The sequence below is a fragment of the Hyperoodon ampullatus genome (genome assembly GCF_949752795.1).
Source record: "Hyperoodon ampullatus genome assembly, chromosome: 1".
Lineage (NCBI taxonomy): Eukaryota > Metazoa > Chordata > Mammalia > Artiodactyla > Ziphiidae > Hyperoodon > Hyperoodon ampullatus.
The window spans coordinates 62615533-62634003 of NC_136914.1; the positions used below are offsets into that span (position 1 = coordinate 62615533).

An 18471-nucleotide genomic window follows, 5' to 3' on the forward strand; every position below is an offset into this window, starting at 1 on the left:
TAAATGTTATTGCAAAGTTTACACTAGAGTGGAGATCCTAAAAAACATATCTTAATATTAAATCTTATATTTATATGATATCCCCCACTCTGATGCTCCTGGGAATATAGTAGATTTTCAATAACCACTTGTTTGGCTATAATTAAACATTGGTTGGCTGCATGCAAAGAACTATACCACCTAAACTGAAGATAAATTTCTCTGAGTTTAATTTTACAGAATCATACATATCATTTAAAGAGTTGGAAGGTATCTTTAAAAAAAAATCATTGAACCAATTCTCTCATCTTATAAGTAAAAACTAGGATATTAAATGACTTGTCCAAATTTTTACTGACAGTTAATGATGGAGACAGAACAATAGTTCAGGCTTTGGAGTTCTTAAGTACATCAATCTTAAGTTATAAATATCCTTCATGTCTTCAGTTTACAGAACTAATTCTGTGCTGTGCATTTAACATTAGACTTCACTCTTCACACAGTATAATCTCACAAAGAGTCGGTGAACAGGTACCCTACAAGCATACCACCTTGAAAATTCTAAACCTGGTAGTTCCTGAACGGATCAGGGGAGGTCTTGATATTGCTGGTTCAGTACGATCTGGATATGCCACACTGGAGACCTGGCTCAATGTGAACATCCTCACTGCAAGTTGGAGCTTGTTCCTAAGCCATAGAAGAATGACTTTTCCTCTCAGCCTCCCATACCTCATGCTGAGTCACTCTCAAAGGCCTAGGAACCACTCCTTAGCATTCATACTACAGCAGCCCTGGGCAAATACTCACTGGTCTCTTTAGAAGGAGGGAACTAGCCTGTGAGTGATGATTCTGCCCCATTCTCCACTCTAGCCAGAAAAATGTCTAGCCCTTGTCATGAAGTCTTTATGAATAAAGTCAGAAGTTCTGCTGCTGCCTCCTAAGCTGAGGATATTATTTACATAGAACACCATCCCCCTTCTGATCTTATCTTCCTGCCTTCAACTTTTCTATGCCCCCCCACCCCCTGCCCCTGGTTGCATTCTTACCTGTTTGGCTCAGTGGGTTCCAGGCCACTTCCTGCTGCCCCCATCCAGAAGAGCCAGATTGAGAAACCTTAAGACTGGCCTGGTAGAGAGACTCCAATTCTGAGATCTCCTGCTCTGTGTCTTGGTTCCAATGTGGATGCAAAAGGATGTGGTTTCTTTCTGGATAGGTTACACAGGTATGGTAATCAGGAGGGGAGGACTTCATTCCTGGCCCAGGGACCCCAAGCTGAGAATCACAAAGCCTTGTAACATTCACCCAGGAATCCAAAGGCAAGGAAGTCCCCAAGTCGACACTGCTGCCCAGCTCCTTAGGCCTAGCATCTCTCACTTGAGATGGTTTCCCATGGTAAATACCTGACTCTGCCAACCTGGACTGTCCTCCCCTAGAAGTTTCACCATTAGGCAGCCCAGAGTTCATGGCAAGAGAAGGATGATCAGCAGGCTCTCCCCAGGAAGGCAGTCTGTTCCTACCATCTACAGGGGGTTGTTGTTTTGCCCAAGGCCAATGACCTTTCCCTTGACCCTGTGGGAAAGGAAGCTTTGAGTCAGAAAGGGAAGAGTTCTTCCTTAGACTGTTGGGCAAACTTCTATCCTGGGAACCTGTATCATCCCTTGTGGAGGTGCCCTGCATCCTCTGGAACTGCTCTGCCAGAGAGCGGACAAGCCCCTTTGTGGTAGGAAACTCTGGCCCATAGGGGTCCTCGCTGCCTCCGTCCACTTTTGAAGTCAATGAAGTTTTGAGGCTTTGGGTTTGGAGGCATTGGTTAGTTTTCTGTAAGGTATTAGGAGAGTGAAGTACAGATGAGGAAGGAGCAGGCATTGTGGGGTGGCAGGCCCTGTACAGAGAAAGGCTGGGCTGAGCTGATGAACTTGAAGGACCACAGCCTAGACTGTGTGCATCTCCTCTCTCAGAGATGGTTGTTCCAGTTGGCTGTAGCCAAGGCATCACCTGGGATGAGTCAGCAGGATCCCTCTTTTCTTGGAATAGCTGTTCTCGATCAGTGCCTCTTCCTTCTTGTTGGGGGAACATGGTACAGCTGCTGTTGTCCCCCCTGTAGCTTTGCAGCTCACTCTCTGGTTCCCAACCATGATGAGAATTCTTCTCAGTTCTCCCTGGTGTTTTATGTAAGCCCTGCCTGTGGAACACAGAGGGGTCAATGCTGTCCACCTCAACAGAAGTAAGAAGGTTCAAGGCAGACCCACCGGAGGAATTGTGTTGTGGAGCAGACAGGGCAGATGACTCTGGGAATAATGGCGAATGTGACTCATGGCAGGAAGCGGGTGAGTGGATGAAAGAATTGGCCCCAAACTCTGTATTCATGTAGGGTTCCAGTTGGGCCTCCTGGCTTAACAATACTTGGAGCGGGATAGGCTGTTCACTGAAATAAATAGAGAGAGCCAGTCATAAGCTGTCTTAATTGACAAGATCACTTACAAAAATAACTGTTCATTTGGTTCCCATTTCTAACTATTCACAGAGGTAATGGTGAAAATAAATGGAAAGACAAGCATAAGTAGAGTCAACAGATCAGAGGTTCACAAGAGAAGGCACATGGTCAGCTCACACCTAAGTAACAGGTAATATTAATTCTCTTTATTAAATACCCTCATCAAAGTTGCCCACAGTAACAGTAAGTAAAGCTCTTGCTAATATTCTTCATTCCCTGTAAAGTCCCATTCCAATCATATTCTACTTACAAATTCAAAAAAAAAATTGCTCATCCCATATGCAAATGACAATAGAAGGTAAGCAAAGCCCAGAAATCACTCATCCCTAGGGTCCTGCAAGGCAGATCAGCCAAAAGAACCAGAAGGCCACATTTACAGAGTACAGGATGATTTGGGCTCCTGGGATTAATATAAAAATCAACCATTTCAAGTGTTTTTTTTTTTTCTTTTTGCAGTACGCGGGCCTCTCACTGTTGTGACCTCTCCCGTTGCGGAGCACAGACTCCGGACGCGCAGGCTCAGTGGCCACGGCTCACGGGTCCAGCCGCTCCGCGGCATGTGGGATCTTCCCGGACCAGGGCACGAACCCATGTCCCCTGCATCGGCAGGCGGACTCTCAACCACTGCGCCACCAGGGGAGCCCTCAAGTGTATTTTTATAATATGGATTTGGTTGTATTTATTTACTGAGATATTTCCCCAAAGTAATGTGCTGTGACTCTCTTGAGATTTGGGAGTGGAAGTAGGGATTAACTGCAGTTAGTTGATTTCTTACTAATTGTTTTGTATTTCTGACCTAAAGAACTCAGGGCTAGAAGCACTTAGATAAAACCTCAATCACTCACATACAGCTAATGGCAGAAGTTTTCTGAAAAGAGTTTAGCTGCCTAAATTGCTTATAATCAAAACACATCTCTGATCAGATTCTCAAATTAGCATTCAGCGAGTGGGGTAAACAATAGGAGAAAAGAAGAAAGAAGATCCTAGCTATGAGCATTAAATTTGAATGATAATACACTATAAACCTTTGTGGGCATAGTCATTCAATCACCCTTACAACATTTTGAAGAATATGATATTACTTATAAGGAAAGCCTAATGGAGTCAAACAGACCTGGATTTGAATTCCATGCTTCTACCACTTTCTAGCTGAGTAATCCTGGGTACCTTACTTATCTCATCCTCTCTGAGCCTGAGTTTTCTTATTTATAAACCATTGCTAAATAGTAATCCCTGTCTCCTAAGGTTATTGTGAGAATTAGATAAAATAAAACATAAAAGTGTTTATCTTAGTGCCTGAGCATATATTCAAAAAATGTTAGTTTCTTTTATAATGTTTATATTCTGAAAACTACTCAGGCTTGTTAACAGCCAAAATTAATTCTTACTTAAATCTATCTATTCTCAGTAACAGCCAATTTCAAGGGCTAAAATGGGGAAACTACACCAATGGCCATGGGGACTTTTTTCCTACTCCTGACCATAGGGAAGCAAAACAAAGGGAACCTTTGTGTCTCCTCTCAATGGATCAATCAGAGCAAGGAAGACTGCTTTTTCTGCTTCCTTGAAGGACAGGAAGCACTGAAATCCCAAAATAAATCACACGGTTTCTACTGCAAAGTAAAATGTAACTCAGATTGCCATGTCTAAGACCATAATATGTACAAATTTAATAATCGTGTTATTACACAAGTCCAGAGACAAACTCACCCACAGGAAATATAGACAAGTGGTCTATTTATTATGCTATACTCTCTGCATCTTTCTAGGAACTATTAAGAAAAGGACCAGCAGTAGGATGAGCTTTTCATTGTATGTCTGACCTGAGAGAAGAAATCTTTTCAGAGGACTCTTCTCTCTCCCCTGGAGTCGCCAAGACAATGAGAGCTGGCTATGGAGCACCCATGGTCACTTCCTCCCCTGGCGTCCATAAACTACAATGGTTCCCAGGCACTACCTTGTTGGCTGAGGGAGAGCTCCCCTCTGTGAGGGGAGGCAGGCTGAGGGCTGCGACGGCGGCTGAGATGGTTGCTGCTGCTGCATGCGATCCTGCAGGCTCCGTGCTTTTCGAATACTGATTTGCAGCTTCTTATCGACTAGGGCTCTGCTGTGCGTGCTAGAGCTGGCACCATGCAGGGCAAGTCTTAGTTTAGCTAAAATGCAAAAGAAAATATAGCAGAAACAGAACACAAAAATACAAACAAAAATAAAAAATAAAATTCAACCAAAAATGAGCAAAGATATGCAGTAAAACTCAAAATATGCAGCAGGAATACAAGGCGTGGACCATGCATATGCTGTCCAGGGCACAGAGCTGCCTCTGGCTATAAGGAACATTCATGGAAGCCATGGAGGCCAAACAGGTTAATTCAAATTTAAAAAACAAACAAAAAGCTAAACTAAAATGAGTCAGGAAGATAAACTGGTGCTTCCATCTTAGACGTTGCCACTCTCATTGTCCTTTGCAACTGACCTGAACGACTCTGGTCTCCATTCTCTGCTCCCATCTCCCCCTTCCCGATGGCCAACAGCAGAAATAAGATCCAAACCTGCATCTGTCTTTATAGAACACAGTTTCTTGTGGGTCACATTAAAGAACCAGAAACAAATTCTAAGCCTTAGTCCCTTGCTGTAACCTTATGGTGCAGCATAGCAGGAAGGCAGGGGAGAAACATAAAAAATCAAATACGCAATACAAAGTCACAGGCCTGGGAAGTCACAGTCAATTTATTCATTTCTTCCTGCCCTAAGCTCCACCTCACTAGTCAGTAACTAGAGAAAGAGCAGACTAACCTCACATCTGAGATCTAACTTTATTTTGGGATTAGAAGGTAGGTCTAGCTGGATAGTTCATTTGTAGACTCCTGCTGAGGTTTTTCCAGTAAATATCCATAGGCCACAGTGACAACGCCTAGCACATTTAGAAATCTGAAGGGCAAAAGATAGCTAAAGTGCCTCAGTTTGGGGGGAGTGAGAGTGAGGAGACTTAAAAGCTGTTTTTATCTTATCTGAGTGACGACACTAATAATACCTATTGTGAAGTTAGTCAAAAGTGCCATAGCCATAGCTAAAGTTACTTACAGATAGCTTCGTTACAGAGAGCCAAAGCAGCAGCACAGTCTCCCTTCTGTTCCAGATGCAGCGACTCTTCAAACACTGAATCTGCCTCTTGTAGGGACCTCTCAAAGCCGTCACTCCTCCCTGAAAGGGCCAGCACTTTTCATTTTCATAACAATCTGTTCCAACTTTTCCTATGTACTGATTTTTCCCTTCAGTGCACATAGATCCTTGCTGCTGAGCCTCTGGTCCACCCTTACTCCAACTGACCATTACTATTAAGAATTCTCTGAAACACGTAGGACGTCCATTTTTGCCTTAGCTGAGACTTTACCAAAGCCATGAAAGAGGGGCATGTCATTGTCCACCACATATTCCAACTCCAAGACTTCTTAGGGAGGCCCTCAACGAAAGAACAAAGTACTATCTATAATAGAAGGGTGGGCTCTTATGCCTGGAACTGACATGCTTCTCCACAGTGCGACAAGATACATCTTGGCAACCTGTGTTCAATGCCCCAGATCTCCACTGAGACCTCCACTGCTGTGTTAAGGCAAAAGTGGCTTCGGCACTCTGTGAAAAGCCATCTGTAATACTTCTTTCCTACATTAATTCATAGTTTTCTCTGTACCACCTGCACCTGGAAAATCAATACCCCTCTTGGGCACAGGTGTTCTATGGTTCCTAACTTCAATGTATCTACCAGGCCAGTGGAAATGCCCTTGTTCTTGGTTTGCACACACATACCTTTCATCAGCACTGCTAAGTATTTACTTCTATCATGCCCTTGCTCACCAAACCTACTGTAAAAAAGTCACCTTCCCTTGCAGTGAGCATAAGATGTTGCTTCCTCCCCTGAAAGTGAATGTGTGCCAAAGCAGGTGCAGGAGAGTCTAGGGACAGTGTCACATGAAAAGCAAGAAAGTATTGTAAGGGCAACTTTTGTAAAAGAATTCTCAAGTTTATATATCCCCTTGCCTTTTACTCACTCATAACCATAAATTAGTAGTAAGCTGTAACCCAAGTTCACCTGCAATGGGATTAATGGTGAGTTTTCACAAGCTCACAGGAAAAAAAAATCATTTCACCCATAATGCACCCATCCTCCATTAACCTCCAGCTGGACATGGTAAGAAAAGTTCTTCCATACCCCTAACATTCATTCCCTAATTCACCAATAGCTTCGGAGAACAATGAGAAGGAAGTAGAAGTAACAAGTTGGTTCTGAAGAACTTGACATTTGGGTTCTACTCCACCGCTAGAGGTATGGTCCCTGGGGTAGGGGGTACTCAGGCCTGAAGTTTTCTCATTATATCTGAAATCAGTTGAATCTATACAACCTTTACAATCAGAGGTGGTGGCTAGAGCAATTAAAACAAAAAAAGTTCTCTACAGAGATATAGGCAAACTATAGTTGGTCAATGATTGTACTAAATTTTAATTCTTATCCTCCAGAATCTTAGCACTCCACTCCTTGCTCTAAATCAAAGTGTATGGAGAACTGACAATGAAAATACAGCCAGAGGGATCCACTCTCAACTCTAAGGTACTACCCAACTGACAGAGCAGGGAGAAAGGCAAGGGAGCAAGATGACAAACCCCTCTTTCAGAAGCAATATGAACCTGAGACACCAATGTGATATAGCTTGAGGACAAAAAGGAAGAAAAAACTATCGAAACATAGGGACATCTAAGAAATTAGGAATGGTAATCTAATTTTGAGACAAATACAATGCCTTGGAAAATATAAAGCAACAATTGCCTTGAATCAAAAGACAGTAGGATTAGAAGAGAAAAGTAGCCCCCAAATAAGCCCAGGAAGTTTTCCTAAGTGTTGATAAGAAGAAAGAAGTTATCAAAAGAAAGCAGCCACCCAAAACAGCATCAGCTCCTATTCTTTACACTACTTTAGCACAATTTGTTGCATCTGGAGGTTCCGAATAATAAATTCATTTCATAGAAAAACAGAGATATAGGTTTCAGGGCCTATTTAAAATAGATACCTCAGCCTTTTTGAATTCTTATTTTGAAGGCTAGTCTCTGCTGGTACAAAGTGATGTCCTAAAGCAATTGAAGGGGAAAAACGTAACTAATGGGGGACAGCTGGAGAAGCTGAAATAAAGTCCATGAAAATCGTGTGAGATTGGGATATGAATCATCAGATGATCAAAAGGAAATCAGGCTCTGTGTTCTTAGAAACTGTTTGGTAGATCCACTTCCCCGAAGCTCCAGGTAGGAAATCTCAAGGGCATATTTCTGCTGAGCGAGAAGAATTCCCCTCACTGTCAGTGTGGCTCACTCACTGCCTTTTTCTGCTGCTTCTGAATTGTGAGTAGTTTAATTTACACCTTATATAGCTGTTCATCAGAAATATTTTTCATGAACAATATACTATCTCTAATCTACAAGCTTTTAATAAATGGGCCCCAAATCAGTGCCTGTCTCTAACCAATAGGCCTGTCACCTCCTACTTTAACTAGCTCTCACTGAAATGGCTGAATTAAGATAAAATATAACTTGGCTAAAGAGAAGACAGAATTTATGAGCTTGAATACTTTTGTCCTCCCAGCTTTCTCTGTCCCCATCACCCACAACCTAATGCTCACAACAATTACCCTGATTCTGCAGTTCATCTAAGTCCATGAAGCGGCTGGGATGAGGGTTAAACCCTTTAGCTGCCTCTAATTCCTTCTCTCGTTTCCTTTGAAGTTCCTGTTCCTGGGCCCTTCTGGCCACCTCTTCCTGCAATTCATCCAGTTCAGTTTTGGAAGATATCTCCCCACCTGGAATACAAGCAAGGGAGAAGAGAAGTCGCCACATTTCCATAACCAAGACTAAGCACTTGCTGTATTTATGGCCACCGCACTGCTTTTCCTTTGGAACTCTTGGCTTCAGTTTGGAGTTCATATTTGCATAGTGCTTTCCATTTCAGATTCAGGATGATACCTAGGCCATGAATAATAATAATATTTATTGGGTGCTTTATAACAACATGACAACTAACATTTGTTGAGTATTTACTACATGACAGGCATAGCTGTAAGCACTTTTACATGTTATTTAATTCTCACAATAATATATGAGGTAGATACTATTATTGCCCACATTTTAAGAATGAAGAAACTGAGTCACAAAGATGATAAATAACTTACCCAAGGTAACAAAAATGGAAAATGGTAAGGCTGAATTAAAGTCAAATAGGTTAAATTCATAATCTGTGCTTTTAACTATTAGCATTCTCTACCACGTGCTACCAGTGACTCACCAGGAAGCTTCAAACAAGTCAATTTCTCCCTCTTAATTTCCACCACCTTTTTAATGAGTTTGGAAAACACTGATAGTAGTAAAAATTTAATTTTTTCAGTGTTCACAGATGGAACCAAACAGGTCTAAAAGGATGTCCATGATATATTAAGTGAAAAATCAAGTGACAGAATAATATCTATAGTATGACTCCCTTTTATTTATTTTTAAATGCTAGTAATAAACTTATCTATGGACAACTAGGGCACCTGCCAGATGCTGGTGGGGGACCTCGATGCCCAAGGAGACAGGAGGAACCCCCAAGCGACCCGGTAGGACGGTGGGGGACTAAGGGGGGAGGAGAAGTGGAGGTAGGACAGGACCTGCACCCCCAAGGGGTGGCTGGGAGCAGGGAGGGGTTTCCATGCCTAGAGGGAGCCTCGGGGGCTCGATCAGGGGGAGCACGCCTGGTGTTTCCCCTGCCCAATTGGCCTGGGAAACCTGCCCAGCTCTCGGCCCAGTCCTACGCCCTCAAGAGGCCCCTTCTATTACATTGGTTCTACGGGTAAAGGAGGGAGGCTGGAGGAGAACAGGAGAGGCAGGTGGGATGGAGGGGCCCTCCAGGACGGAGGAACAGGAGAGTCACAGAGGGAGTGTGCCCTGCCCACTTGGGCTGGGAAGCCTGCTGGGCTCCCAGGCTGGGTCCCCTGCCCCCCAAGATCAGAGGCACTCCTGGACCCCTTCTGTTGTGTTGAGCCTAGGTCCCACCCCCCACCCATGGCCTTTTCCAGCCCTGTGCGTCCTAGGCATAGGCCCCGCCCACCACCTAAACCCCACCCATGCCTAAGCCCTGCCCCCACAGCCAAGGCCTTTTCCACCTTTTTTTTCCTTTTTTCCCCTCCTCTTTTTTACTATTGTGGTTCCGTTTTACCTTCTGGTTGTTGTTTCATCTATACTTTTATTTTTATTTTCTTTCTAACATATCTGTTAGTTTCCTAGTCTAATTTTATTTTTTACTCTTTGTTATTTTTCTGTTTCATTTTTTGCCACCCCACACAGCTTGCGGCATCTTGATTCACAAACTGGGGGCTGGGCCCAAGCTCCTGTGGTGGAAACTCTGAATCCGAACCACTGCACTAACAGAGCAGCTCAGACCCCAGGGAATATTCATTGGAGTGAGGTCTCCCGGAGGTCCTCATCTCAGCACCAAGACCCAGATCTACCCAAGAGCCCACAAACTCCAGTGCTGGAAGCCTCAGGCCAAACAACCAGTAAGACAGGAACACAATCCCACTCATTAAAAAAAAAAAGAGCCAGCAAAAAAATATGTCACAGATGAAGGAGCAAGGTAAAAACCTAAAAGACCAAATAAATGAAGAGGAAATAGGCAATCTACCTGAAAAAGAATTCAGAGAAATGATAGTAAAGATGATCCAGAATCTTGGAAATAGAATGGAGGTATGGATTGAGAAAATACAAGAAATATTTAACAAAGACCTAGAAGAACTAAAGAACAAACAAACAGAGGTGAACAACACAATAAGTGAAATGAAAAATACGCTAGAAGGAATCAATAACAGAATAACTGAGGCAGAAGAACGAGTAAGTGAGCTGGAAGACAGAATGGTGGAAATAACTGCCGAGGAGCAGAATAAAGAAAAAATAATGAAAAGAATAGAAGACAATCTCAGAGACATCTGGCACAACACTAAACGTACCAACATTCAAATTGTAGGGGTCCCAGAAGAAAAAAAGAAGGGTCTGAGAAAATATTTTTGAAGAGATTATAGTGGAAAACTTTCCTAACATGGGAAAGGAAATAGTCACCCAAGTCCAGGAACTGCAGAGAGTCCCATACAAGATAAATACTAGGAGAACCACACTAAGACACATATTAATCAAACTAACAAAAATTAAATGCAAAGAAAAAATATTAAAAACAGGAAGGGAAAAGCAAAAAATAACATACAAAGGAATTCCCATAAGGGATTTTTCAGCTGATTTTTCAGCAGAAACTCTGCAGGCCAGACGGGACTGGCAGGATATACTTAAAGTGATAAAAGAGAATAACCTACAACCAAGATTACCCAGCAAGGATCTCATTCAGATTCAAGGGAGAAATCAAAAGCTTTTCAGACAAGCAAAAGCTAAGAGAATTCAGCACCACCAAACCAGCTTTACAACAAATGCTAAAGGGAACTTCTCTAGGCAGGAAACACAAGAGAAGAAAAAGACCCATAAAAACAAACTCAAAACAATTAAGAAAATGGTAATAGGAACATACATATCAATAATAACCTTCAATGTAAATGGATTAAATGCCCCAACCAAAAGACACAGACTGGCTGAATGGATACAAAAACAAGACCCATTATGAGCTGTCTACAAGAGACCCACTTCAGACTTAGGGACACATACAGACTGAAAGTGAAGGGATGGAAAAAGATATTCCATGCAAATGGAAATCAAAAGAAAGCTAGAGTAGCAATACTCGTATCAGATAAAATAGACTTTAAAATAAAGACTGTTACAAGAGATAAGGAAGGACATTACATAATGATCAAAGGATCAATCCAAGAAGAAGATATAACAATTATAAATGTTTATGCGCCCAACATAGGAGCACCTCAATACAAAAGGCAAATGCTAACAACCATGAATGGGGAAATTGACAGTAACACAATAATAGTAGGGGACTTTAACACCCCACTTACACCAATGGACAGATCATCCAAACAGAAAATAAATAAGGAAACACAAGCTTTAAATGACACAACAGACCAGATAGATTTAATTGATATTTATAGAACATTCCACCTGAAAGTGGCAGAATGCACTTTCTTCTCAAGTGCACACTGAACATTCTCCAGGATAGATCACATCTTGGGTCACAAATCAAGCCTTGGAAAATTTAAGAAAACTGAAATTGTACCAAGCATCTTTTTTGACCACAATGTTATGAGATTGGAAATCAATTACAGAAAAATATTGTAAAAAACACAAATACATGGAGGCTAAACAGTGTGCTACTAAATAACCAAGAGATCACTGAAGAATCAAAGAAGAAACTAAAAAATACATAGAAACAAATGACAATGAAAACACAATGACCCAAAACCTATGGGACACAGCAAAAGCAGTTCTAAGAGGGAAGTTTATAGCAATTCAATGTCACCTCAAGAAACAAGAAAAATCTCAGATAAACAATCTAACCCTACACCTAAAGCAACTAGAGAAAGAAGAAAAAAGAAAACCTAAAGTCAGTAGAAGGAAGGAAATCATAAAGATCAGAGAAGAAATAAATGAAATAGAAATGAAGAAAACAATAGCAAAGATCAATAAAACTAAAAGTTGGTTCCTTGAGAAGATAAACAAAATTGATAAACCCTTAGCCAGACTAATCAAGAAAAAAGGGAGAGGATGCAAATCAATAAAATTAAAAATGAAAAAGGAGAAATCACAACTTGACACCGCAGAAATACAAAGGATTATAAGAGACTACTACAAACAACTATATGCCAATAAAATGGACAACCATGAAGAAATGGACAAATTCTTGGTAAGGTACAATTTTCCAGACTGAACCAAGAAGAATTAGAAAATAATAACAGACCTATCACAAGTAATGAAATTGAAACTGTAATTAAAAATCTTCCAACAAACAAAAGTCCAGGCACAGGTGAATTCTATCAAACATTTAGAGAAGAGCTAACACCCATTCTTCTCAAACTCTTCCAAAAAATGCAGAGGGAGGAACACTCCCAAATTCGTTCTACAAAGCCACCACCACCCTGATACCAAAAGCAGAAAAAAATATCACAATAAAAGAAAATTATAGACCAATATCACTGAAGAACACAGATGTAAAACTCCTGAACAAAATACTAGCAAATAGAATCCAACAACATATTAAAAGGATCATCAACCATAATCAAGTGGAATTTATCCCAGGAATGCAAGGATTCTTCAATATACGCAAATCATTCAATGTGATACACCATATTAACAAATTAAGGAATAAAAACCATATGATCATCTCAATAGATGTAGAAAAAGCTTTTTACAAAAGTCAACACCCATTTATGATAAAAACTCCCCAGAAAATGGGCATAGAGGGAAACTACCTCAACATAATAAAGGCCATATATGACAAACCCACAGCAAACATCATACTCATTTCCACTAAGATCAGAAACAAGACAAAGATGTCCACTGTTGCCACTCTTATTCAACGTAGTTTTGGAAGTCCTAGCCACAGCAATCAGAGAAGAAAAAGAAATAAAAGGAATACAAATTGGAAAAGAAGAAGTAAAACTGTCACTGTTTGCAGATGACATGATACTATACATAGAAAACCCTAAAGATGCCACCAGAAAACTACTAGAACTAATCTATGAATTTGGTAAGGTTGCAGGATACAAAATTAATGCACAGAAATCTCTGGCATTCCCATACACTAACAATGAAAAATCAGAAAGAGAAATTAAGGAAACAATCCCATTTACCATTGCAACAAAAAGAATAAAATACCTAGGAATAAACCTACCTAAGGAGGCAAAAGACTTGTACTCAGAAAACTATAAAACACTGATGAGGGCTTCCCTGGTGGCGCAGTGGTTGAGAGTCCGCCTGCCGATGCAGGGGACACGGGTTCGTGCCCCAGTCTGGGAAGATCCCACATGCCGCGGAGCGGCTGGGCCCGTGAGCCATGGCCGCTGGGCCTGTGCGTCCGGAGCCTGTGCTCCGCAATGGGAGAGGCCACAACAGTGAGAGGCCCACATAACGCAAAAAAAAAAAAAAAAAAAAAAAAAAAAAAAAAAAAACCACTGATGAAAGAAATCAAAGATGACATAAACAGATGGAGAAATATACCATGTTCTTGGATTGGAAGAATCAACATTGTGAAAATGACTATACTACCCAAAGCAATCTACAGATTCAGTGCAATCCCTATCAAACTACCAATGGCATTTTTCACAGAACTAGAACAAAAAGTTGCACAATTTGTATGGAAACACAAAAGACCCTGAATAGATAAAGCAATCTTGAGAAAGAAAAATGGAGCTGGAGGAATCAGGCTCCCTGACTTCAAACTATTCTACAAAGCTACAGTAATCAAGATAGTATGGTACTGGTACAGAAACAAAAATATAGATCAGTGGAACAGGATAGAAAGCCCAGAGATAAACCCACACACATGTGGTCACCTAATTTATGACAAAGGAGGCAAGAATATACAATGAAGAAAAGACAGCCTCTTCAATAAGTGGTGCTGGGAAAACTGGACAGCTACATGTAAATGAATGGAATTAGAACACTACCTAACACCATACACAAAAATAAACTCCAAATGGATTAAAGACCTAAATGTAAGACCAGACACTATAAAACTCTTAGAGGAAAACACAGGAAAAACACTCTTTGACATGAACCACAGCAAGATCTTTTTTGACCGATCTCCTAGAGTAATGAAAATAAAAACAAAAATAAACAAATGGGACCTAATGAAACTTAAAACCTTTTGCACAGCAAAGGAAACCATAAACAAGATGAAAAGACAACCTTCAGAATGGGAGAAAATATTTGCAAACAAAGCAACTGACAAAGGATTAATCTCCAAAATATACAAACAGCTCATGGAGCTCAATATCAAAAAAACAAACAACCCAATTAAAAATGGGCAGAAGACCTAAGCAGACATTTCACCAAAGGAGATATACAGATGGCCAAGAGGCACATGAAAAGATGCTCAACATCACTAATTATTAGAGAAATGCAAATCAAAACTACAATGAGGTATCACCTCATACCAGTCAGAATGGCCATTATCAAAAATATAGAAACAATAAATGCTGGAGAGGAGGGTGTGGTGAAAAGGGAACCCTCCTGCACCGTTGGTGGAAATGTAAATTGATACAGCCACTATGGAAAACAGTATGGAGGTTCCCTAAAAAAACCAAAAATAGAACTACCATATGACCCAGCAATCCCACTACTGGGCATATACCCTGAGAAAACCATAATTCAGAAAGAGACATGTACCACAAAGTTCACTGCAGCAATATTTACTACAGTCAGGACATGGAAGCAGCCTAAATGTCCATTGACAGATGAATGGATAAAGAAGATGTGGCACATATATACAATGGAATATTACTCTGCCATAGAAAGAAATGAAATTGAGTTATTTGTAGGGAGGTGGATGGACCTAGAGTTTGTCATACAGAGTGAAGTAAGTCAGAAAGAGAAAAACAAATATCATATGCGAACGCATGTATATGGAATCTAAAAAAATGGTACTGATGAGGGAAGGGTAAGCTGGGACAAAGTGAGAGAGTGGCATGGACACATATACACTACCAAATGTAAAATAGATAGCTAGTGGGAAGCAGCAGCATAGCACTGGGAGATCAGCTCGGTGATTTGCGATGACCTAGAGAGGTAGGATAAAGAGGGTGGGAGGGAGGCTCAAAAGGGAGGGGATATGGGAATATATGTATGCATATGGTTGATTCACTTTGTTGTACAACAGAAACTAGCACAGCATTGTGAAGCAATTATACCCCAATAAAGATGTATAAATAAAAAAACTTATCTATGTACTTGTACATAGAATAGAAAGCACAGAAAGAGATGTAGAAAGATACATGCCATAATGATAACAGTAGTTCCTTCAGTTTGAAGAGGCAATGGGCAAGTTACTGAATTGTTGGGCTAACATTTACTTCCGTAATTTTTTAAAAGGGTGGTCAGTGTCACCGGATAAAAAAAATAGGGTTTACTATACAAAGAGGATGGTGGGGTGTATGTTGTGTGAGGAATTGATTCTAACTCCTTGCCAAATATCTTTTACCAGTTGAGGAATCCAGTTGGTGAATTCTATCCAGCTAATCTAGAATTAGGGCTATCAGTGAAATCATGAGACTCAGTCTTTAGTGTGCTGAAAAGCTACTGGCTATCGAAGGAAAGAGAAGGGGGAACAGGCTCATGGAAGAGCACAAGTTTCTCAAAGCAATGTTAGTCAATATGAGATAAATTAAAATGTGGGAAATAAACCAAACCTATAATTTCATTAGGAAGAATGAATCTCTTCCATGGGTTTCTAACTATAACCTACTCTAGCCCAGGATTTCAGAGATATCTGCTTCTACAGGCATTGTTCTGCTCTGCCAGATGTTAGCAACCTATGGCACTCATACCTAAAAGAGTTCATGCCTTTTTATTCCTGCTGCATATCACCCTTCCAGCCACCTTTAAGAACTTTCAGTGGCCATTAAGAGAACTGGTGGTCAGACTAGTAATGTTCTTCGTGTCATCTCTACAGGTTGGCACATAATATTCTGTCCTCGTCTCCCTAGTGAGCTGGCCACATATCTATATTCAGAAGCTCAGTAAACCATACCATAGTTAGGTTTCGGCCCACACACCCTACTCCCAATTGATCTAACATACCAGAAAAAAAGGGGGTGAAACACATCTTTCAGAGAAGGTTGATTTCTAAGTTAGACAAACGGACCCAAGAACTCCTCAGCCGACTAAACAATACTGAATACTCACCACCTTCCTTCAAGCATCACAAAAAGTCTCCATATTCGGGAGACTACATAGTTACCACCTCAATTTTCAGCTGTGAGTAAGTAAAGGATTTATTTTACTTATTTGAATATGCACTGTAAGTATGTATGTATGTTGTGAGAAGAATGTAAAAAGGATATAAAACCTATGACTACCTCAAATGTCTATGCTTGGTGTCTCATACCTGAAATTCCAATATCCCTTTATCTTCAGGCTTTGACTTGTTAAAATGCTAGTTTGTCTTAGAGAAAGCATACTTTAAACTATTCTCAGTCACAAACATCTAGTGTAAAAGAGTTAGATCATTCCTTTAAAGCTTGTTTTGAGAAGGAGGGACACAGGCACATTCAAGAAGGAAAAACAAAGCAGGGATACTAGACAGGATATAGAGGCAGGGGTAAGGGTAGTTCTGACCTGCTTATTTCCCAGTTTTGCCCATAGCCTACATGTCCCCCTTGTTATCTCAATTCATAGTACTAAACAATAAAAAATCCACTCCCACAAGAATGCCTCTATACCAAGGAAAGCCCTAGGAGTTATTCTTCTGAGGAAAGCAGGTGCTACTGATACTGTTCACCATATTTCTGTTCCGTCTTGCCCCTCCAGGGCTCTCTCCAAGGTGGAAAGGAGCAAGCAGGCAAGCCATGATAGAGAACAACAACAAAAAAGATAAATCCAGAGAGGGAGCAGATCAAATGTCTTCACATTTACATTCTGATGGAACAAAGTACAATTGTCCTCTAATTTCAAATGTGCTCAGGTTAGGCTGTTTCCCAAATAGAACTGGCAGTAAAATCCAGTTCTCCAAATCCAACGTCCTTGCGCTTACCTGAGAGGGGCTGATTCTTTGTCCAGCCACTCCTGGATACTGTGGAGTCTGCCTCCAGGATGCTACTACTGTGAGACTTTGGGATGTGACGCCAGGAAGGGGCCAACCCAGATGATCTCTTAGCACTTGTATCCCTTCAAAACAGAAACCAGAGTCTAGTGAAAGCATCAGAAGGCTGATAACTAGCAACATTCCTAGGACTAAATTCCCTCCAAAAACTACAACAAAAACCCCAAACATCGAATTAATATAATTAAAATATCTGCAAAACTACTTCTGAAAATTGAAATACCCACTCGTTCCCCCATCTTATCTCACCTCATTCACATTTTGTGCATCTAGCAGTGTCTGGCACAAAACTTATTTAGTGAATTAATAAACAAATGCTCTCATATGGATTGCCTTCCTCTTTCTTATACTATTGTAGCATCTTCTCATGTGTAAAACTAAACAGAGTCTGAGGTCAGGGAAGAGCAGTGGGAAAGTATGAGGATATGGTTATCACTCTTACAGAAGATATCACTCCTTTCCAAGCTATACTGTTAGGAAACTTGTCTCTGAGGTAACTCAGTAAAAACAATATATGGAGATCTGAAATTTATAAAGCAAATGGGCCCTATGGACAGGGTGCAATGACCACTATTAAACTGTCATCATTATCTTATGGAATTATGAATATCACTGGCTTCATAAGACACAGAATCCCCAGTGATCTTTAAAAAAAAGCCTAATATAAAAGGCAAGAATAAATAAAAATTGGGTTTTCTCTCTGATCGTAGAACTATGTAAGTTTTGGTTCACTAACTCATTCTTTCAATAAAAGTTATTTACTAAACAATTATTTTATACATAATACTTTAAAAGTTGCCTCTCCTTTCTCAAATGTCTTTGCTGGTTCTCCCAGCAGAGGGTACTGTTGCCATAAAAAGTTGATCGAGCACATTTTGCTTGCCCACAAGACGGTAACAAAGTCCATCTCTTCTCTTGTCTGGGTTAAAAAGCCTCTTGGTGGCTCACATTTCGGCAAGGGACAATGCAGCTATTCAAAGGCCAAACAATACCTGCAGACATTCGAGCTCTCAGGCAGGGCTGCATCCAGGCTGACAGGGCTGCTGCTGTTCCTCTCACTGCTCTCATAGCCAGATTCCATTCGCTGGATTAGGCGAGGGTGCTGCTCTAAAAGGTGACAGCCTGGCCGTAATGGGCCCCAGATCTTGTACTGGGGTCTTGGTCTGCCAGTCTTAATGTCGTAAGCAGGTGGCTTGCTTATTTCATCTGGTGTAAATTCTTTAGC

At 40.8% G+C, this 18471-nt stretch overlaps 1 protein-coding gene across 1 annotated transcript in view; it reads right to left on the reverse strand.

Annotated features, from left to right (window-relative positions):
- USP54 (ubiquitin specific peptidase 54) overlaps positions 1–18471 on the reverse strand; it is a gene marked incomplete at both ends in the record, with an annotated part of 71107 nt that overhangs the window by 13971 nt on the left and 38665 nt on the right. The window contains 6 exon segments of the mRNA XM_079718829.1: positions 1026–2404; positions 4431–4626; positions 5555–5674; positions 8146–8313; positions 17178–17311; positions 18239–18470. Coding sequence (XP_079574955.1) covers positions 1026–2404; positions 4431–4626; positions 5555–5674; positions 8146–8313; positions 17178–17311; positions 18239–18470 — 2229 coding nt within the window.